Source organism: Lepus europaeus, chromosome 12 (assembly GCF_033115175.1).
Source record: "Lepus europaeus isolate LE1 chromosome 12, mLepTim1.pri, whole genome shotgun sequence".
Taxonomy (NCBI): domain Eukaryota; kingdom Metazoa; phylum Chordata; class Mammalia; order Lagomorpha; family Leporidae; genus Lepus; species Lepus europaeus.
In genome coordinates, this window is record NC_084838.1 from 36805735 (window position 1) to 36828200 (window position 22466).

The following is a 22466-nucleotide window of genomic DNA, read 5'->3' on the forward strand; positions in this document are numbered from 1 at the left end:
ATTCTAATTCTCCTGCTAAACCATGAGTTCTTTGAACAATGGAAACCTGGTCCAGCACCGCATGGGTACCCAGCCTCTGGCCCTGGGGCTCCATGGGTGTTTGAGGAATAAAACCAGGCAGGTTGCCTACACCACGTTTTGCAGTCAACCTAGAAACACACAGCTGTCCCCCAGGGAGTGGCTCATTTAAAAGGAGGCCCAGTCTCTCCCTGCGTGGGCCCTGAGCAGCAGTGAATTCGCCCCAGCGAGTCTCCATGGGGGACGGCGCCAGGACCCAGCCTCTGCACGCAAAAGCGGTCACTGGAAGATGCAGAGTGACAGGCTGGGCTGACACAGTGGTAACCGTGCAGCCACCTAGGCCTGCGTGGCCTTGTTCATTGTGATGAAAGCACATGTGTTGGCAGCAGGTGCGGGGGGGTGGGGGGTGGAGGCAGAGTCTTCCCTCTGGTGCTTCAGTCCAGAGGGAGCTCCCGAGAAGTCCCTGGCCAGGTGGGTGAAGGAAGGGAGCAAACCCAGGCTTGCTAACTGCACAGCCGGGCCTTTCCCTCACCCCTGGGCTGAGCCCAAGAGAGCAGGCGGGGAGGATTTGCCAAGGATCAGCCGCCCCAGCCACTGTGATGGCCATTGTTCCTGCTCCACGCCCCTGCTTCCGCAGAGCTCACCCTCTGTTGCTTGGGTGTTGCTGTGCTTGCCTGGAAAAGAGATGGCACAAGAGCTCCAATTAGTCAGTCTCCTGGCTTCTGGACAGCTCCGGAAACGACTAGATGGGGGGCGGGAGTGCTCCTGCTTGTGTTGTGTGCGAGTTGGGCTGTCTCCAGGCTCTGCCCTGCCCTGCCCTTGCTGGCCTACAAAGGGCACGCATGGGAAGCTGCTGTCTGAGGCTGCCCATCCTCAGCCTCTGAGGGGCCCCTGCATTCACACAGCCATCGCAGCGCCTGGTCAGCGGGGAGGGCCTTTCGCCAGCAGCTGTCTGAACGGTTCACATGCCTGTCTGCTGTGGTGCCCTGGAAGCTGGCCTGGCAGCGGCTTGTGTACAGCAAACACCAGCCACCACAGCTCCTGGGAGGCTCCTCACTTAGTCTGGTGCTACTGTGGTTTTTATTTTTTTAATTTAATAGTTGCTTATTTGAAAGGCAGAGCACCAGAGAGTACAGCAGAGACAGAGAAGAGATCTTCATCCTCTGGTTCACTCCCCTGAATGACTGCAATAGCCAAGGTTGGACCAAGATCCAGGAACTCCAACAGGGTCTCCCACGTGGGCCACCTTCCACTGCCTTCCCAGGCACATTAGCAGGAAGCTGGATCAGAAACGGAGCAGCTGACTTGAACCAGCACTCTGATACGGGATGCTGGCGTCACAGTTGACAGCTTAACCCACTGTGCCAACATGTTGGCCCCAAGCGTTTGGTTTTCTTCTAATGTCCTTGCTGATAAAAGATACTATAAATTATATTATGCATTTATTTAGATGGGTGTCCATTTTCTATCAAAAAACAAGTTTGAGGCTGTCCATCATGTCCCACACGTAACAAGGCTATTAGGAAAAGAATAAAAATCCATCTAGAAGAAAGGGCAAATGAATGCACCCTTACCTAAGCTGTCACAGCTACTAAGGTTCCCTGTCACAGTTAACCCAGCTTCCGGGCAGCCAGAGCGGGGAAAGAGAGACACACAGCAGAAGGTCTCACACATTGCTGCTGGGAGGGCGGAACGCAGCGGCCACTCGTGCTCGTATCGTAGCATCCAGGAGCCAAACTACAGGTCGAGCATCCCAAGTCTGAACATTCCACGTCCAGAATGCTCCCCCAATTCTGAGACTCGGACATGTTGGAACCCTTTAGAGTTCAGGTTTTCAGATTAGGGTTGCTAAATTGATAACATCTACACAAATATCTCAAAATCTTAAAAACTCTGAAATCTATATCACTTCCGGCTCAAAGCATTTTGGATAAGGGACACTCAACCTGTACCTGGGATTGGGAAAGTAATATCCATGCAGAAATCTGCATGTGAGTATTTATAACAGCTTTACTTACGAGTGCCAGAACTGGGAAGCAACCAAGATGTCTTTCAGTAAGAGACTGGCTAATAAACTTTGGTGTACCCAGACCATGAGGTACCATGGAGCACTAAAAAGAAATGAGCCAGGGCAGGCATTTGGCACAGGGGTTAAGCCACTACTTGAGACGCCCACAGCCCACATTAGAGTGCCTGGGTTTGAGTCCCAGCTCTTTCTCGGCTCCAGCTTCTCTTGTTGCACGCCCTGGGAGGCAGCAGGTGACAGCTCAAGCACTTGGCTCCCTGCCACCCAGCTTGGAGACCTGGAGTGAGTTTCTGGCTTCTCGCTTTAGTCTAGTCCAGCCCTGGCTGTTCCAGGCATTTTAGGAGTGAACCAGCATGTAGAAGATCTCTCTATGTCTCTCCATATATATCTCTCTGTCTTTCAAATAAATTAATATTTTTAAAAACGAGCTATCAAGGCATGACAAGACATGAAAAGACATAAACTTAAATGTATATTACTAAGAAAAAAAAGCCAATCTGAAAAGCTGTATACTGTATGATTCCAACTCCTTAACATTCAGGAAAAGAACAGCAGTTGCCAGGAGTTGGGGTGAGGGATAAAGGGTTTCAGGGCAGTGGGGCTGCACTGCAAGACACCGTGAGAGCGGACACGCGTCATTATACAAACCCTGATGTCCACCGTGGACTCTGGGTGATGAGGCTGTGTCGGTGCACCAGTCACAGGGTGGGCGTGTTGCTAACGGGACAGTGTGCATGTTTGGACCAGGGACCATCAAAAAGTTTGTGGGAAGAGGGAACTAAGAGGTCAGTTTATTTTGGTGCATACAAGTTTGAAGTCCACACAGCTCTTTCACAGTATGCATTTTCCACTAACTTTAATCCCCCTCAATTTCACTGTGTACCTAAGACTTCTTTAAAATATAAAGTCTGTGTTTGAAAAAAGGGCAGCCAGTGCCGAGCAGAGCTGAAGCCCAGGGCATCTCTAAGCCCCCAGCAGACCCACTCAAGAGGCTCTGGTGGCACCCAGCTGGTCCTGGCTCCCTTGCTCAGATCATCCCCCACTCCCTTCTGTAGCCCCTGCCTTGTCTGTTCCCAAGGTCAGGCCACAGGAGCAGCGCACCTGCCCAGGCCTTTCTGACGTGCTCTGATTGCAAAGAAAGGGCTCCGTTTTTCTGTCCTTGCTCCCCACGTCGTCCCACTTGAAAACCTTTGTGCTCCAGAGTTCAGCGGAAATCCCCACCCTGTCAATTTAATGTTTCTGCTCACTGCCTAAGAGGCGTGAAAACACAGCCTGACACCCAACATTCAAGGGCGTTTTCCATGCACGTGTAGATGGTGATGCCCCAATAACTTGTGACTTAAAACAGATGGTCGCCAGTACCGCTCTTAGGTCAGTCTCTGGGCCGTCACAGATCAGCCTGGCTAATGAGGGGGACGGGCCTGGGCATTAGGCCGCAGACAGCGACGTCCACGGAGCTGACCTGGCGAGGTGGCCCTCTCCTGGGAGAGGAGCTGCCCCCTAAATAGGCTCCCCCTCCAGCAGCGGCAGCTACTTCCTTGAGGCTACACGGCTCCGGGAAGGCCGCCCTGCACAAAATCATATTTACTTTCACCTGTTCCTGGCTTAATTACATGTTTTTGCTTTACTAACATCTTTATTCATTATTTAAAACAATTTTCAGAAATAACAACGCAATAATCCCCTCCCCGCCGTGCAGCAGCTGTTTGCCGCGCTGTCTCGGGCCTGCACCCCTTTATTCCTGCTTGTCGGTACTCAGCAGGGTTTAGACGTGGCGGGCGAGATGTGTGGTACGGCATTCCCCTGGGGCGTGGTGGTGCCGGGGACCTGCTCAGAAAGCCTGCACGATCCACTCTGCCCTCGACACACGAACACTCTCATATTTTACTTTGCGGTATTTAGCATAATTTCATGCACGCTCTGCCACGTAGCTCCATAATCTTCCAATTTATCATTTTAATGGCTGCTTAATATTCCATCTGGTTAACGTGCCATGATTTACTTAACTGTTGCCTATTGTTGGGGCCTTAATGAAAATTTGAATTCACCGTGTAATACAAGGAGAGGCTGGAGGTAGTGATTGGCGTCGGAACAGCCCTGCCCTAACCACACGCGTTACCAGCCCGGCTTTGGTAGCGTGCAGATGCTTCCGGAACAGTGAATCTTGGAGGAGAGGGGTGTGCGCAGGTCCCTCTGACCTAATAGCGCATCTGTCTACAGCACGTGTTTTCCTGTTGGGCTGCTGTTTGCATGGGATGCTCATCTCTCCTGGGCACGGTGCTTTCTCCCTGGAATCTGGGACAAGGAGTGGCTTCTGGCTGTCGAGTTCTGCTTCGCTTATCCCACCCACGCCTGCCGAGCGTCTGTTCAGGACAGGGCTCTGAGTGAGAGTGTTGCAAATGTGTGTGTGAATCGCTGCGTGGTGCTGCCCTGTTTGCGAGCAGGACGGTGTTTTACCCAGGGCAGGGCCTTGCCAGCCATATGCCCAGTAGCCACAGCCCTGGGAATCTTCCCGACAGCAGGTGACACTTCAGAGCCAGGAGGTGAGCAGTGCTGACCACGAGACCCCTACAAAGCGGCTGCAGAGACTTCGGTAGATTTACTGATTTACCGTATGTTGGTTTTTTTTCCTTAAGATTTATTTTATTTATTTGAAAGACAGAATTGCAGAGAGGGAGAGAGATACTTAGATCATCCATCTTCTGGTTGATTGCCAAGATGGCCACAATGGCCAGGGTGGGCCAGGCCAAGGCCAGGAGCCAGGAGCTCCATCTGGGTCTCCCATGTGGCTGGCAGAGGTCCAAGGACTTGGGCCATCTGCCTATGCTTTTCCAGGAGCATTAGCAGGGAGCTGAATCAGAAGTAGAGCAGCCAGGACTCGAACTGGTGCCTGTATGGGTTGCTGGCATCGCAGGTGATGGCTTAACCCAGTACACCACAGCACCGGTCCCTATAGCATCTTCACCTTAATGTAGCAAAGTTCTACCTTGGTGTAGTTCTTGCTTCTCATCTCTTCCTCCCTCTGCACAGAAAATGCCAGGCTTCTCACATGGCCCAGTAGAAGTCACGTTTTGCCAAGGTCTGGGGTATCTCACAGAGACGTGATTTTAGGGCGCCTGAGAATCACATTGTGAGGGTTTTCCCTTTTTACTCTGTCTAGAGAGAAATTTATTCTTTGCCAAGCAAAGTGTTTTCCCCCCAGCTCTCCAGCCCTTGCAAATCTCCCTTTTCAGCAGGGAAAAAAGCAAGTCCCTGGCCCCCTCCCAGCAGGCACCACCGACTGGTTTTGTTCCCATTCATTCTTTGTATGTGAAGCATCTGTTTTGTTTCACGGGGCGTGGGGGGCGGGGCGGGGGTTCTTATGTGCCCTCTGAGCTGGCCTTGGATCATAAAGCCCGGCCTAAAATCGGTGTTCTTGCTCAGAAGGGCTTTGTCCCTCCCAGCTCGCATTAGCTGTTCCTTAAGGCACGTACCTCGTGTGGGCTTCTGCCATGTCCTTATGCCATCAGGACTCCTGATTGAGGGAGCTGAAAGGGCTCAACTCTCAACACCCTCCACACACACTTAATGAAGTCTCACTTCCACACCCTCACCTCCTTGTGCAACCTTGTGAGTGTGTCAGTGCCACCTCCTTGGACCTGGTGTTCTAGCGCAGGTGGACAGTGAGCACCCATCCAGTGGCATGTTCCTCAGCCTTAGCCAGAAGGGGTCCCAGCACGTGCTGCTGCAACACGCGGGGAACTCAGAAACATCACACTAAGTAAGACTAGCCTGGGGCAGATGTTGTGACGTAGCAGGTGAAGTCGCTGCCAGAGACACCGGCATCTCATATCCCGGCTGCTCAGCTTCTGATCCAGCTCCCTGCTAATGCTCCTGGGAAAGCAGTGGAAGATGGCCCAAGTGCTTGGGCCTCTGCCACCCACGTGGGAGACCCAGATAAAGCTCCTGGCTTCAGCCTGGCTCAGTCCTAGCCACTGTGGCCATCTGGAGAGTGAACCAGTGGATAACAGCCCGCTCGCTCGCTCGCGCTCTCTCCCTAACTCTTTCAATTAAAATAAATAAATCTTGAAAGAAAGAAGCTGTTACAGCTGCACAAATACCAGATTCCACTTGTAAGAGGCAGTTGGAGGTCCAGCGCTGTGGCTCACTAGGTTAATCCTACGCCTGCGGTGCCAGCATCCCATATGGACACCGGGTTCTAGTCCCAGTTGCTCCTCTTCCAGTCCAGCTCTCTGCTGTGGCCCGGGAGTGCAGTGGAGGATGGCCCAAGTGCTTGGACCCTGCACCCGCATGGGAGATCAGGAGGAAGCACCTGGCTCCTGGCTTCAGATCAGCATTGCTCCAGCCATAGCGGCCATTTAGGAGGTGAACCAACAGAAGGAAAACCTTTCTCTCTGTCCCTCTCACTGTCTAACTATCTGTCAAGTAAAAAAAAAAAAATTAATAATAAAGAGGCAGTTGGAGTGGTTAGAGCCAGACGGGAAGTACACAGGCATCCAGAGCTGGGAGGGGACTGGGAAGTCAGATGGAGCTTCTGTTTGGGAAGATGATAAAATCCGTGAGGCAGACAGGAGCAGTGGTTGTGCAGCCTTGCGAGTGCATCCGTGCCACTGAATCGTGCCCTTTATTGAGGCTAAAATGGTGAATGTCACGTACATCACCACAATAAAACCTCAAGAAGGCGGTGAGCGTGTTCCTCCACTTGCACGCCCGGTCCTCCCACAGGCCATGCCGGCCCCTCCTGTCGGCTGCCAGGCCATCCCGTTCCTGCCAGCAGTCCCCAGTCCCCTGTACCTGCAAGGGTGCTGGCAGTCGGGCACCTGTGGGCTTCCTGAGAGCAGCCTAGCCAGCCAGCCTTCCCCACATCCCCAGCACGGGCCCTGCACACAGCGGTGTCACCAGCCAAAGCGAACCGTGTTTCCTGCCGCGACCAGGAAGCACCTGATGGCACGTCCTAGCATCCGTCTTTCCAGCACTGCTGTCTCCCCAGGACAAGCAGCAGCCAACATGAATGTCCCGGCTGGGGCCTCGTCCAGAGGGGTGCTCATTCCCTAGCCCACCCAGAGCCAGGCCTTAGCCTCCTGTCCGGAACATTGCAGGCATCCCTTCCTCCTTCAGAAGTGAAACAGATGCTTCCAAAACCCTGGGCTGTGTAGGTCTGTCAGATGACAGCCTGGTCAGGGCGGGCTCTGGGGCAGGGGAGAGATCGCTGGAGCTTCGCAGGGGGAAAAACAGCCATCTGCGATCCCACTGGGGAGATCCTTTGCTTGTTGGTTCTTTGAAGTGAGTATGTGAGTTGGGTGGGAACTTGGGGATCATTGACCCAGTCTCCTTCTTGTACAGCTGGGGACTGCCTCAGTGGGGAAGACCAACCCCCTACGCAACTGTCGAGCAAGAGAACTGGGCAGGTGTCAGAGCAAACCTGTGGCTTCATGGTCACTTCTGGGGCCGCCCTTTAAGACTGAGATCGGGGGCCAGCGTTGCAGCACAGTGGATGGAGCTACTGCTTAGGACACCGGCATCCCGTAACGGAGTGCCAGTCAAATCCCAGCTACTCGGTTTCCAATCCAGGTCCCTGCTAATGCACCTGGGAGGCAGAGGTGGTGGCTCAAGCACTTGAGACCCTGCCACCCATGTGGGAGACCCGGATGGAGTTCCAGGCTACTGGCTTGAGCCTGGCCCAGCACTGGCTGTTTCCAGCATTTGGGGAGTAAACCAGCAAACGGAAACTTTTTCTCTCTCTTGTTCTTGCTGTGCCTTTCAGATAAGTAACTAAATATTTCTTTTTTTTTTTTTAACAAAAAAAGACCGGGCTCGGTGGGTGGATGCAGGCAGGGCCCTGAGCCTGTGGTCCTTGTGCACAAGCGAGAGCAGGGCGCCACCTTCATGGGCAGGAGAGCTGTGAACCTCAGACAGGAGCCTGTTCCCCTGCAGTGCTGGCCTCCCTGGCCGGCGGCTCTGAACTCCGGGTGTGCCCTGGTGGGGATCCCCGGGGAGGAAGCGCATGCTACACGCCCATTACATCTCTGCTTCCTTCCTTTTGGCCTGCAGAATTCCAGAGGCAGGAAAGTGTCCGGTCCCAGCACAAAGGCATCCAATTATACGACACCCCTTATGAGCCCGAAGGCCAAAGCGGCGACTCCGACTCGGAGAGCACGGTGAGCCCCCGGCTGCGCGAGAGCAAGCTGCCCCAGGACGACGACAGGCCCGCCGACGAGTACGACCAGCCGTGGGAATGGAACCGGGTCACCATCCCGGCCCTGGCAGGTAGGGCCCCGCTCCGCGTGTACCGTGGGGAAAGGGCGTCTGTGCAGCCGTCTCCCCCTGCCCTGCCACAGGCCCCGGGGCTTCTAGCAGCTGCGTGGGCTGTGCTTTTTCCTGTTACAGCTGGGCACTTCAGAGATAACGTGGGTCCCTGAGGGAGGGGGGCCAGGCCGAGGACAAACGCTGGGTCTGGCTTGCGGAGTTCTGAACCCAAGCTGTCATCCACTGACTGTCTCCGTCCTGTGGAGGACGCCCTCGCTCACTGAAGCCAAGCGTCCAGATTTTAGACTGAGCTTTCTAAGAAACTAAGAGAAAACCAGACCTCAAAGCAGCTCATGGGGCCTTCACTGTGGTATAGCTGGTAAAGCCGCCACCTGTGATGTAGCATCCCATACGGACACTGGTTCGAGTCCCAGCTGCTCCAGTTCTCAACCAGCTCCCTGCTAATGTGCCTGGGAAGGCAGCAGAGGATGCCCTAAGTCCTTGGGCCTCTGCACCCACGTGGGAGGTCCAGACAAACCGCCTGGCTCTAGCCTGACAGCCCTGGCCATTGAGGCCATTTGGGAGTGAACCAGCAGATGAAAGCTCTCGCTCTCTCTGTCTCTCTTTCTCTCCTTCTCTCTCTCTCTCTCTCTAACTCTGCCTTTCAAGTAAAATAAAATAAATCTTTGGGGGGAAAAAAAAGATCAACAGGTGGCAGCAATTTAATTCTCACCACAGTGAAGTGCCTGGGGGTATGTTGGGCCTAGGGAACCTTCAGTTTGTTCATAAACAACTAGACCTGTCTGCTCTTTCTAGCACCCAGCAGGGAGCCCTGGCCTGGTCCAGGGCCCCTCAGTTGATGTCTGAGCTGTCCCAGAATATGCTACTCATAGCTCCCTGGGCACAGTGTGCCCTGTGCTGAGCCCGAGTTCCTGCCCAGACACCTTCCCTGCCTCCCTCTACCCGGGACAGTCCTGCGCCTGGTGGGAGGCCCAGCTCAAATGTAGCCGTGTGTGCTGCAGACTTCCTTGTGGTCCCGCCTCACCCCCCTAAACCCCTGCCTCCCCCGGCCTGTCGAGTTGGCTGCGTGCGTCACTGGGGGGACCTTTCTCACACCAACTCAGAATTAGTTCTGTAGATGTCGGCCTCACCTGTCAGGCCGCGGGCGCCTCAAGGACTCCCCATCTCATCACCTTTCTGCAACCACAGGGCCTGGCTGAGAGCCAAAGACAAGGTGGCCCTGTGGCTGGAGGAGCTCGCAGGTCTCTGCTGTGTTCCGCAGCTGCCTCTCTTCACAGACCTACGGGAATCCGCAAGGTGCCCGGGCCTCTCCGGGCGTGGGAGGAGCTGGTACCTTCCAGGGCCTGACTCCAGGCAAACAGCAGTTTGATGAAAGGGCTGACAGGCTCCTGTGGCGATTCCAGTGGACACCGAGGGCCACGTAGTGAGAGCAGCAGGTGCAGGCTCTCACCCTGGCCTGGTCCAGCTGCTCACAGGTCACACAAGGGCAGCTGTCTCGCTGCTCAGAACACGGTCCCTGGACCGGCAGTGTCTGTGTCCTCTAAGAGCCAGCTAGGAGAACGGGGCCTCAGGGCCCACCCTAGACCTGTGCAAGCCAAGTCTCGTTGGTTTAAGATTAATTGATTGGGGCTGGCGCTATGGCATAGCTGGTAGAGCTGCCACCTGCAGTGCCGGCATCCCATGTGGGTGCCCGTTCTAGTCCTGGCTGCTCCACTTCCGATCAAGCTCTTTGCTATGGCCTGGGAAAGCAGTGGAAGATGGCCCAAGTGCCTGGGCCCCTGCGTCCGCCTAGGGGACCTGGGAGAAGCTCCTGGCTCCTGGCTTCGGATCGGTGCAGCTCCAGCCATTGTGGTCATTGGGGAATGAGCCAGCAGATGTAACACTTCTCTCTCTCTCTCTCTCTCTCTCTCTGCCTCTGCTTCTCTGTAACTCTGCCTTGCGAATAAATGGATAGATCTTTAAAATATATATATGTATGTATAGATAGATAGATAGATAGATAGATAGATAGATAGATAGATAGATTTTCAAGAGTGACAGAGAGGAGGAGACAGAGAAATCTTCCATCCAGGTCTCCCGTGTGGGTGGCAGGGGCCCACGCAACTGGGCCATCTTCCGCTGCCTTCCCAGGCACTTGAGCAGGAAGCTGGATAGAAAGTACTGCAGGCGGGCCTCAAACTGACACTCTGATACCAGATGCTGGTGTCGCCAGCGATGACTTCACCCAGTGCACTGGCTCTGCTTTGACAAGGTCCCCAGGCGGTGTGTGTGGACGTGGGGATGAGAAGCACCTCCCCTGCAGGACCACAGCCTTCCCGTGGTTCTCGGGCAAGAACCTTACCCCCCCCCCCCCACACACACACACACACTTCTGCCCAAAGGACCCTGAGGCCTCAGCACCATCGGTTTCTGAGCCCACAAGCCCTGGTTACTGCCCAGGGGTCACCACGTGTCTGACACCCCGGACTGCTAAGAGAAGACAGATACGGACTCCTGTCCCTGTCTGTGTCTTGTCAGGTCACTTCCCTTTGCGTGTCCTGCTCCAGAGCTGGTGCTCCTGGCTCTGCTCTGGTTGCTGGAGCAGGGACGGCGCTGCACTGGAGGGATGCTGTGCACACTGGCCTTTGGTCAGGACTGCATCCTGCCTGGCTCCGTGGGCAGAGGCTGTGGGGCACGGCATTGGCAGGCGAGACGCACCTCCACAGGTCCCCATGCCCTGAACAGAAGTGGAGTGAGAGGCGGCAGGGCCACCTGTCAGGTAGCAGGGCTGGCCGGAAGCAGCTCGCTGGAAGGGCAGAGTATCATCCTGGCCCTGCGCATCCACCCAGCCGTGCAGCTGCTCACCCGCGTCAGTGCTGTGTAAGTGTGTGGATGTCTTCTTCAGAAAGTCACGCGTGTGGCCAGGGAGTGCTTGGCTGGGCCCTGCAGTACCAGTACCCATCAGGAATGCCCACACGGTCCCTCTTGGCTCTTGGGCGCTCACTGCCTGGAGCTGGCAGCCTGGGATACAGGATCCGTGGCTGGGTAGTGAGCCCATCGTGTGAAGTTTGCTGGGCAAAATCCTCCGCCTCTGTGTTCCGCCCTTGTATTCTCTGCTTCTGCATGTTTAGCCTGGATGAAGGAAGCTGCTCCGTGGTTTCAGGTTTCCAAAGCATGTAGCACTTGGGGCCCCCGTGGGCTGAGCCAGGCTTGCCAACGCTGAGGCACGGGGATTTCGGCCCAGGTGAGCGGTGAGCATTCCACATGGACCTGGCAGTGTGTCATGAGCTGTCTCTCCCTGCCCCGGGGAGGTTTGCAAGCTGGCCTGGCCCTGCAGCAGGGGGAGCTGGCCCCGTACTTAGTTACAGGGGTGCCGCCAGGCTTCGTTCCAGCAGGGGACCCTAGCCTGCTGCTCATAGATGGGCGAGGGGAGACCAGGCGCTCTGTGTCCCAGCTGTGGTGCCACAGTGCCCTCTGTCCTCTGGCGCTGCCTGCATGGCCGCTATGCAGAGAGGCCCTTTGCCAGGGAACCATGGCCTTTCCAGGCCGGCGGCTCTGGCCCAGCATATGCACAGTCAGGACCTCCCGTCTCAATCGGGCTGCCCGCAGCCTCCGATTCTGTCTCCAGTTGTCATAGGCTGTGAGGTATCCTAGCTGCTTGGGGTTGACAACCCCCTTCTCAGTCTGCACAGGAGCTGGGGGGTGAGAAATCCCACATGCACTCCCAGGAACCCTGGGTGTTCGCTACCTACTCTCACTCCAGGAAGCTGGTGTGGCCTGTGCTCACAGAGCCCAGCCCTAGTCCCCGGGACACACACCAGGCCAGGTGTCACCACAGGCTCTGTGGCGTCCATCAAGCTGTCAGCCCCCATGCCACCTGCCAGAGCTAGCTGAGTCACTCCCTGCTTTCCCTATATTTTAATCTTTTGGGTTTTTTTTAAAAGATTTATTCATCTGAAAGGCATTGTTACAGAGAGGGAGAGACAGAGGCAGAGAAGTCTTCCATCCCCAGGTTCACTCCCCAAATGGCCAAAATAGCTGAGGCTGGGCCAGGCCGAAACCAGGAGTCAGGAGCTTCTTGTAGGTCTCCCACATGAGTGCAGGGACCCAACCGCCTGGGCCATCTTTCACCGCTTTCCCAAGCACATTAGCAGGGAGCTGGATCTTAAGTGCAGCCGGGACTTGAACCGGCGATCACCTGGGATGCTGGCGTTGCAGGCAGTGGCTTTACCTGCTACACTATGGTGCCGGCCCCTCCCTTGGAGTCTTCACAGCAGTGCATTGTGAAGCCCCACGTAAGTCCAGAAATGGCCTCCTCTCCCCGAGCACCACCTGCCATACAGCTCTGAGCCCACCTACGCGTGCACAGCCCAAGGAGCCTGGAAGGCTGCCACCCTGTCTGGGGGTGGGTCTGCCTGGCCCCAGGCTTTGTGGTGCCGATGGTGAGGGGAACAAGTGGAGGCTGCACAGAGGGAGAGGCCCATGGGCAGCAACAGCAAACCTAGTGGAGGGGACAGGGGTGTAGCTGCCCTGGGAGCCCCAGTGCCCTCACGTGGGAAGTGCGACAGGGAGTCCCTACCGCAGGGAAGTGCAGCATCCCAGCCAGCGCTCCTCCTCCTCTGGGAGGGCCAGTGTCTCCTTCCACAGATAAGGAAACTAAGGCCCAAAGACAGGGAAGAACCAGCCGGCCGGTGGCTGACCAAGTGCTCCCGAGCCCGCGCCCTTGTCCGTAGGATGCGTGCTTTCCCTGTGCTGGCCAGCATGTGCGTGCATCACCGTGACTGGAGCCTGAGGGAGGCCTCCCGTGCTGTCCCACAGTGCATACCTCCCACAGCTTCGGCTGCTGTGGTGCCGCTGGCGAGGTCCCTGCTGAGCACAGGGCCTGCCCACACGGGAGCCACCAGTCATGCCGTGGGCTGGTCACACTCCGCTGTGCTTCTGGGGAAACTGAGGTGGGGGGTGGGGCAAGGGGCTTCTGAAGACTCCCTGGCCAAGCCAGCAGGGCCAGACACAGGACAGGAGCAGATGAGCGCAGTGGGTGGAGCTAAGGGTGTCTTCACTCGCAGTAGAGTCTGAGCTGCAGGTAATTGGGGTGCTCGATGGAGGGCCGGGTGGCAGAGGTGTGTGTGAAGGGCTCTCTAGCTAGAGATCCTCGGGAAGCAGTCTTTTTGGGTGTGACTCACCGTCTGAAGATTTGTCTCCGTTGAAATTACTTTTCAGGCAGTGTCCCGGGGGCAGCCGGTGACAGGTCTGCCTGCTGGCAAAAGTGGAAGACAGACCTATGACTCGAATTGGGTGTTGTGCACAGCATGGTTTTGTTTGGGTGCTAACTCCCCGGCACGTTTCTCTGCCCCAGAACATTTAAGACAGGCTGTCCTGTACATCGGGACTCCTGGGGTAGTAGAAGGAGTCGGACAGTCCCACGTTCAGCACACAGCAGCCTTGGGACCCAGACAGGCTGTGCCGTCTTCCTGAGACTCCATTGTCCCGGCTGTAAAATGGGGATAGGCACAGCTGTGGCCGTACTGGGTCTCTGTGGAGATCCAGGGGAAAGATTGGGCTGAAAAGGCATAGCAAGCCCTAGAGGGTGGTGTGTTACCAGATTTGTTATTGGTGTGCAGGGGAGGCTTGCTGTATTAAATAAAATCTCATTTAATATAAAGACCATATCCATAAAGAGATTCTGAGCAGCCGCCGAGGGCCCATTAACGAAGCTCATTCCCTGTCTTGCCTGGCAGTGAGAAGCAGGGCCGGCCTCGGAAACAGCCCCAGTGCTCTAGGAAATCCTACGTCCGAATCCTAGCAACGCTTTGCATCACAAGTCTCCAGAGTCTTCCGATCTTCGGCCCCTCCCCGAGATTGGGCCACCGGTCCCTGGGTGTGGGGGCCCCTCCCCTTGCAGGGCTGGAAGTGGTTGGTGTGCCTGAGCGGGGAGTCTCCAGCCTGAGTCACCTGGAGGAAGTGTTAGAGCGACTGTGGAACCCCACCCTCGGAGTCCTGGTTCAGAAGGGCCAGGTGAGGCTGGCGCAGCCGACCTGGGAAACCCCCACCCCCGAGAGCCGGAGCTGCCTGAGTACGCCTGGCTGGTAGGTGTAGGGTCAGGACTGCATTAAGGAGGGCGTGTCACCTCCTAAGAAGCCTCTCCCCAGGCTCACCTGGGTTAGACGGGGTCCCCCTCCTGAGTGCTCCAGCCACAGCCACGTTTGTCGCTGTGCTAATGCTGGGTGATCACCCCTGACCCCCCCTGTTTCCTAAACAGCCCTGGGTCATCTCTGAGCCTGCTCAGTTGTCTGAATCCAAATAAGGCTAAAGTGAGGGAGGAACAGGGAGACAGAAACCGTGGCCCTGCCGTCTGTTAACCCTATGAAGGCCTGCAGGGTGGATGTTGCTCCCTTGTCACCACACAGATGGTTCTGCTGAGGCTCAGAGAAGGTGAGCGGCTGGCCCACTGTCACACAGCAGTGAACTCGGGTCAGGCTGCCAAGCACACGCTGTCTCCCCTGAGCGTTTATCACCAGTGCGGAAAAGGCCTTGCGCCCTGGGTGGCTGTGGGGTGGCGTCGGTGGCTGCTGAGGCAGAAGCAGGTGCACCTGCTTGCATTGGCCTCCGGACGTGGCGCCGTGGGCCTCAGATGCACATGTGCAGGGGCTGGTGCCCAGGCTGCACATGGGGCACTGTCTGCTCACCATTCCCACTGCACCCCGAACTCACCCTCGCCTGCTGGGAACAAACAGGCCTGACCTCGGATTTCCTCGGCAAACCTTCGCCCTGGCCGCAGCCACCTGCTGCACCCCATGAGCTCCCGGGATGCTTCCTTCCTGCCCCCACATAGCTACCCAGCATGCCCTGGGCCTGGGCAGAAGTGAGCAGTAGCGTCTGAAGCAGGAGCTCTGTGCTGTGTAATGAGTAACAGTTGTAATTAATGTTTAACACGTGCGAACAGCAGGTCTGACGAGGAGGGGGGGTTCCAGCGGGAGGTCTGGGTCGCAGGCTTCCTGTGGCTAATGTGTTACCGAGGGACAGGTTTTTCCAGTCGGCTTTTCTGTTTGACAGACGGACAGGTGAGTTCGTTGAGTGACCGACAAGTGGAAATGTTCCTGCAGGTGCCCTTGGCTCCTGTGTGGGGCAAGAGGCCGAGGTGTGAGAGGCTGTCACTGGCAGGTCACAGGTCTCTGTGCATCCGGTCCAGAAGGACAGAGACCGGCCTGCCTCGTTCACACCGGGGCCCCCACCCAGCCCCCGGTGCCTCCTTGTGCATCGTGAGTGCTGGGGTGTTATGAACTAAATTGAACCTCAGGAGAGCACCCCAAGTTGCCCTGAAGCCTCAGGGAACCGTGGGGTCCATGTGCTGTACACTTGTCTATAGCCAAGTCAGGGAGCCTGCAGGTGAGGGCATCGAGGGGTGGCTGCCAGTGCTGTGCTTGGCCTTGTCCGGCCTGAACTCCAAGGTGGAGCAGAGAGTGTGTCCCCGCCTGCCAGGATCGGCTGTGAGTCCAGATGCCATGTGGATAGGCTGGTGTGGCAGTGCCTAGCCGGTGGGCCCTCAGGCCACACTGCCGGAGCGACTCATCTCTACAAGTTCCCAGCCTGCCCCACGCAGGTCCCAGGCTTGTGTGTGGGAGAAGACTCACTTCCTGGGGACTGGGAGTGTCTACAGGAGGCAGTGTCACACAAGACACCCTTGTCGGACCTGAGCAGGTCCCAGGTGGGTGTGGGTGTGGGTGGTGGGGCTGGGCCAGGGCAGGGCGCCTGGATAGAAAGCCCCCTGCTGCCACTTCAGTTCCCTCCATTTCTTCCTATATAAAATGGGGCGGCGCCATGCGCAGTGAGCACTCAGTCGGCCTTCGGCCTTCAGCGTCACTGTCGTCACTGTAGTTTTGAGAACGCGTTGCACTGTGGACAGGATTTGTGCTGAGCTCGTTGGGGGCATCCAGTTCAAGCGGAGCTGTTGACCTCGGGGGAGTGAAGTCAATTCTGCAGCCCCATCTCCCTCACCTGCAAAATGAGCTACGGAGGTGAAGGTGGCTTCCTTTGGCGGCTGAAGAGGCTTTTGCCTGTGGGTTATCTAGTCATGCTCATCAGGCTTTCTCCTTGGGTTGCCCGTGGCCAGGCGCCCACCCATGGAGTCCTCGTGTCCTGCAGGAAGGGATCACAGACTGGAAGGCAGAGCTGCACCTCCTGGGCCAGGCCTGCCTGCCCACCCAGCCCGGTGGCCTTCCTGGAACCCGGGCAGCAGTGACAATGAGGAGCTCTGTTCTCCACTCCTCCCTTGCCGGATGGCAGCGCAGTGCCCTGGGGCCCACATGCGTCCGTGAGGTGAACACAGAGGCCTCTTGTTGGTGATCCTGGAAACACGATCTGAACATTTGCTGAGGTGCACGCTGTCTTACAACCTACCTGGGAGGAGAGCCAGGCCGGCTCTTGACCTGGCTCGGGGGAAGGGCTCTCATCTCTCTGGGTCTCCATTTCTCCACCTGTAAAATGGGAATTCTAATAGGAGTCTCCTTCAAGAAGTTCATTAAAAGAACAAGATGTTCATTAATAGAATGAAAAGCTTTATTCATGGCCAGCGCTGTGGCTCTCTTGGCTAATCCTCCGCCTGTGGCGCCAGCACCCCGGGTTCTAGTCCCAGCTGGGGCACCAGATTCTGTCCCAGTTGCTCCTCTTCCAGTCCAGCTGTGGCCCGGGAAGGCAGTGGAGGATGGCCCAAGTGCTTAGGCCCTGCACCCACATGGGAGACCAGGAGGAAGCACCTGGCTCCTGGCTTCCGATCGGCCAACGGAAAAAGGAAGATCTCTCTCTCTCTCTCTCTCTGTCTAAATCTGCCTGTCAAAAAAAAAGATAGGTTTATTCTGGTGCAAAAAGATTGGAAGCGCAAGCGTAGCTTTTTCAGAACATACGCCTCCCGGGAATGTTTAGCAGACCCGTGTCTGTGGGCGAGGGTCGGGTGACACAACATGGTGCGTGTGACTGGAAAGTGGGCAGTGAACGGTTTGTCATCTGCAGGTGTCGGCGTTGTGAATGTTTCTGGTATTTTCATGGATGCCAGAGGCCACATAGTCCACCCCACCTTCCCCGGGGTCACAGCTGCCTGGAGAGCAGACAACCTGGGAGTCCCAGCCTGGGGCTTCACACCAAGGATCAGCCTCTGGACCTGGTGCGTTCACAGTGGTAGGAGGTCCGTGAGCCAGCACCAGGCCCTGCTGTCAGACCGTGGCTTACAAACGAGCCAAGTTCACGGCCAGCCTGGAGGCTCAGAGGCCCTCCCGAGCCCCTGACGCTGCACATGACGCCTTCCTTTAGTGGTGCTGAGTCTGCCTGAAGGAGGCTCCATCTCCTGGAGGCTGCAGGCCAGCCAGCAAGGGGCAGCTGGAGGGTCCGAACCTGGAGAGCAGCACAGCGCCACAGGGGTCGCCCAGGGATAGGGCTGCTGCCTGGTGTGGCAGCCTGTGCTCTCCGTGCGGGGCATGAGTCCTTGACACCAGGCCTCATTCCTGGAAACATGGGCATTAACAGCACCAACCTCCGGGGACAGCTGTGCAGGGTAGGGTCGGGTGCAGCAGATAAGGTGACACCTGGGATGCTGCATCCCACGTCGCAGTGCCCGGGTTCCAGTCCTAGCTCCACTTTTTTTTTTTTTTTACAGGCAGAGTGGATAGTGAGAGAGAGACAGAGAGAAAGGTCTTCCTTTTTGCCGTTGGTTCACCCTTCAATGGCCGCTGCGGCCGGCGCATCTCGCTGATCCGAAGCCAGGAGCCAGATGCTTCTCCTGGTCTCCCATGGGGTGCAGGGCCCAAGGACTTGGGCCATCCTCCACTGCCTTCCCAGGCCATAGCAGAGAGCTGGCTTGGAAGAGGGGCAACTGGGATAGAATCCGGCGCCCCGACCGGGACTAGAACCCAGTGTGCCGGAGCCGCAAGGCAGAGGATTAGCCTGTTAAGCCATGGCGCCGGCCTAGCTCCGCTTCTTTTAAGATTGAATTATTCTGAAAGAGTTACAGGGAGAAATCTTCCATCTGCTGGGTCACTCCCTGAATGGTCACAATGGCCAGTGCTGGGCCAGGCCAAAGCCAAGAGCTTCATCCAGGTCTCCCATGTGAGTGCAGGGGCCCAAACACGTGGGCCATCTGCTGCTGCTTTCCCCAGGCCATCAGCAGGGGGCTGAACCGGAAGTGGAGCAGCCAGGACATGAACTGGTGCCCGTATAGGATGCCAGTGTTGTAGGCAGTGGCTTGACTAATCGTGCCACAGTGGCAGCCCACCAGCTCCACTTTGATTCTAGCGTCCTGTCCGTGTGCACACTGGGAAGCAACAGGCCCAAGTGCTTGGGTCCCTGCCACCCACGTGGGAGGTTCAGATTGGGTTCCCCGCTTTGGCTCAGCCCTGCCCCAGCCGAGTTGTTGCAGGCATTTGGGGGGTGACTAGCAGATGGGAGATTCTGCCTGTCTCCTCTCTCCCTTTCAAGGCAAACAGGTGGATTTTTAGAGGAGAAGGTGCCCTTCAGGTCTTCCTCCCTGCCTCATGCACAGGAAGCACTAAGTAAAGAGGACGGCATTTTTCAAACCCAATAGGACCATTTGAGTGGAGGTCCAGTTCCTAAGTGGACTCCCGTGATTGACGAGTGGAGGTCTTGTGGTCTGGTGGTGCTTGGGGATTCTAGCAGGAGTCGGGAGAGAAGGTGGCGTCTGATCCGTGGAAGGAGTGGTTGTAAGCTCACCCATGACCATAGAGTGGGGGACCTGGACCTTGTTACCCCTCCACAGCTCTCCACGCGGCAGCTGTCCCAGCCCAGCACAGAAATGAGCAGCTGAGGCTCAGAGAGGCTGGGCGACGCACCCAGGGTCACACAGTTGATTACAGCGGCAGAGGATCAACCCCAGGGCTATGCAGCGGAACTGGATGTTGGCCGTGCGGGCCTCAGAGGAGGCAGGCACAAAGCCCTGTCTTGTGGAGCGTCCATCCAGTGCGAGGGCCATGGTGTAAGCAAGGGGCCTTGGGGCTCAGAGGACAGAGGCATCCTGGCTGGGGGTTTGGGGCAAAGCTTGCCCAGGAGGTAGCATTGGAACCGCACTGCACAGGCTGGCAGGGAGTTGTGCAGACCCCAATGGTGAAGATAGGGACACAGTGGACGGGGGGAGCCCCGAAGACTTTCTAGGGGAAGGTCAGGCTGGAGCTGGCTCCCTGCGGACCATAAGCCCCCCAGAGGGGAGTAGGCCCTTGCTGTGGGGCACTGGGGAGCCAGTGAGGGTTGTAGCCCAGGAGAGTGTGCTTGGGGAGTTGCTCTCTGGCTAGCTCCAGGCACTGGACAGGAAGGAAGTGGTCCCCGTGGGGATATGTTTATTTCCCTGGGTACACACTTTCTTTCAAGACTTACTCATTTATTTGGAAGGCAGTTACAGAGAGGGATCTTCCATCTGCTAGTTCACTTCCCAAGTGGCCGCAATGGCCGGAACTGGGCCGATCCGAAGTCAGGCACCTGGAACTCGATATGGGTCTCCCACATAGGTGCAGGGGCCCAAGCACGTGGACCATCTTCTGCTGCTTTCCCAGATGCATTAGCAGGGACCTGGATCGGAAGTAGAGTGACCAGGACTTGAACGGGCATCCATATGGATGCCAACACTGCGGGAGGCAGCTTAACCCACTACGCCACACGCAGGCCCCCGGCACACCCTTTCAGAGCACCTGCTTCGTGCCAGGCACTGCAGTGACTTCAGGATCAGACAAGCCTGGAACGGGCAGAGGCACTGGATCCTCTGCCCTGGACGCTGCCCTCTAGGACACCCCAGCTGATGGGAGAGCCCTAAGGAGGGGCCGCCAGGGTCTGTGAGCTCTCGGCAGGTGGGGTTGGAGCAAGCTTTGCTGGAAGGAGTCGTGTGTGCCAGGCCTAGGAGGCTTCCAGATGCCCTAAAGTGGAGTAGGTGGGCAGCCCTCCGGGTGTGTGTGGGGAAGGAAGACCCCTGAAATGGGGAGCCTCTCCTGGAGGGCCCCTTGCCCCTGAGTGTGCACCACAGCCTGCGCCCTCCTCCGAGACCCTGGAGGGACTCCTCTGCCTCTCCTCCTTGCCTGGTGCCCACACGGCCAGCTTGTTGGGAGGTGCCTCGGGGTCGTCTCCTGTCATTGGACTGATGGACGTCAGGTCTGCCATTCCACGTGGAGAGCCCCAAAAGCCTGGAAGAGGAGCTGGGTCTTAAAGGACGAGTCCTGTCACCAGGCCAGAACATTCCAGAAGGCGTGTGGGACGAGACAGGTGCCGTCTGGCTGAGCCCTGGGGGACATGAGCCAGGTGACCCCTCCACCAGCCCCAGGGGTCTGGTCCCTGTGTCAGTGGAGCTGAAGTCAGACGGAGTCCGGCGCCTTGTCTTCCCAGCGCCTGGTCTCGCTGCACCCCTGCAGGATTCCGACTTCCATTTTTAATTGCCTATAGGTGGGATTAATTAGGCTCCCTCGTCCTAACAACTCACGGGGGTGCACATACTCTCCAAACGCAGATATTCTTTGGAGGGATTGTGTCTTTATCGTTTGCAGAAAAATCACTAAAGTAAAAGAATTGCCACTTTAAATTGCAGATTAAAGAGAAACTTAATTAGAAGGAATGAAAGCAGTTGTGTTTAGAGCTTTTGTTCTTAATTTTTTTTTTCTTTTGCTATACTCGGCAGTTTGCATATTTGTATTTTAGGTGAAATGATTTGCCTAATTAAGCCTGTCAGTCATCACCACCTGTTCTCTCTACACTATATGGCTCTATTGTTAAGCTTGCCAGTGAATGTATAAATTAATTCAGTGGGGAATTACAGTGTTGACTAGGACATTCGGAGGATTTATCCAATTTATCGGGTATGAAAACCGGTATTTTTTCTCAATAAAGCAAAACAGCAGCTCATTAGGTTTCTTCATGTAATCCTCCTCCCTTGAACACCTGTTTATGTGGCAGGTCCGGTGCTAGGTGTGGAGACGGGGGGCACATGTGGTTCAGCCCCTCAGGCTCGCTGGGCACCCAGCAAGGAAACCGGTCATCATGGTGCCATGGGCTGAGATGGGGGCTTGGAGCGGGGGCGAGGTCAGGGGGAGCTTCCTGGAAGAGGGAAGCAGGCGGGGATTTTTCCCTGGCCTTGACCTATGCCTAGCGCCACGTATGTGCGCATTGTGGAGGGTCATAGGTGACAGGCTGCCTGCCAGGCCGGGCTGCAGGGCAGACAAACTGGCCACGAGCCCCACACAGCCCCGGGGCGGGGACGGCCCTCCCTGCTGTCTGCTGGGCCCTGGAGGGACAGAAGTGTTTGGAGGTCCCTGATGGCGGCAGTTGCTCAGTGGCTGAGACTAGAACGGGTTGACGCCCGTTCCTGGGTCCCAGTGGAAAGTGCCGTGCACCCATCAGGACAAGGCTTCCCCAGTGCCTTCCAGGAGCAAGGGTTGGGTGCTGCTTATCGGGTCAGAGGCATGGCCTGGCGTGCTGTTTGGCCAGGAGGCTCCGCCTTCTCATGGCTTGGTGTGGGCCTGCAGCTGGGCATTCTGCCTGCCCTGGCGTGGTCTGCTCAGCGTCCTGTGTGTGCTGGGCCCCTTTTCACAGCTGTGTGGGGACTCTGAGAGGTTCAGTCACCCAGGCAGGGCACAGAGCTGGTCCCTGGCAAGCTTCACAGAGGGGCTCAGATCAGCTCACTACCTTACACGAAGCCGCTGGTACTGTATCTGCATTGAGCATGCGTGGTAGTGATAAAAGGAATTATTTCTTGTTAAGTTTTGTTTATTTGAAAGGCAGATGACAGAGAGGGGGACAGAGATCTGCTGGTTCACCCCCCAGATGGGCCCTGCAGACAGGGCTGGGCCAGGCCGAAGCCAGGCACTCCATCCGGGTCTCCCATGTGGGCAGCAGGAGCTCCTGTACTCGGGCCATCTGCCACTGCGTTCTCAAGTGCATTAGCAGGGAACTGGATCAGAAGCGGAGCAGCCGGGACTCGAACCAGCATTGTGATAAGGATGCCAGCATGGCAAGCAGCTGCTTAACCCACCGTGGAGCAATGCTGGCCCCAAAAGTAAATATTTATGAAGTTCATTAAGTTAAATATTATGCAGTGGCTCCCCACAGGCACTCTGCTGAGTGCAGCGCCTGGTTGAAGCCACAGGAGGTGGGTACCATCGCTATTCCTGCACTTAAGAGGGAGGCTGAGGCCCACAGG

At 56.6% G+C, this 22466-nt stretch overlaps 1 protein-coding gene across 1 annotated transcript in view; it reads left to right on the forward strand.

Annotated features, from left to right (window-relative positions):
* SHB (SH2 domain containing adaptor protein B) overlaps positions 1 to 22466 on the forward strand; it is a 123300-nt gene that overhangs the window by 75314 nt on the left and 25520 nt on the right. Inside the window, 1 exon segment of the mRNA XM_062207920.1 lies at positions 8096 to 8311. Coding sequence (XP_062063904.1) covers positions 8096 to 8311 — 216 coding nt within the window.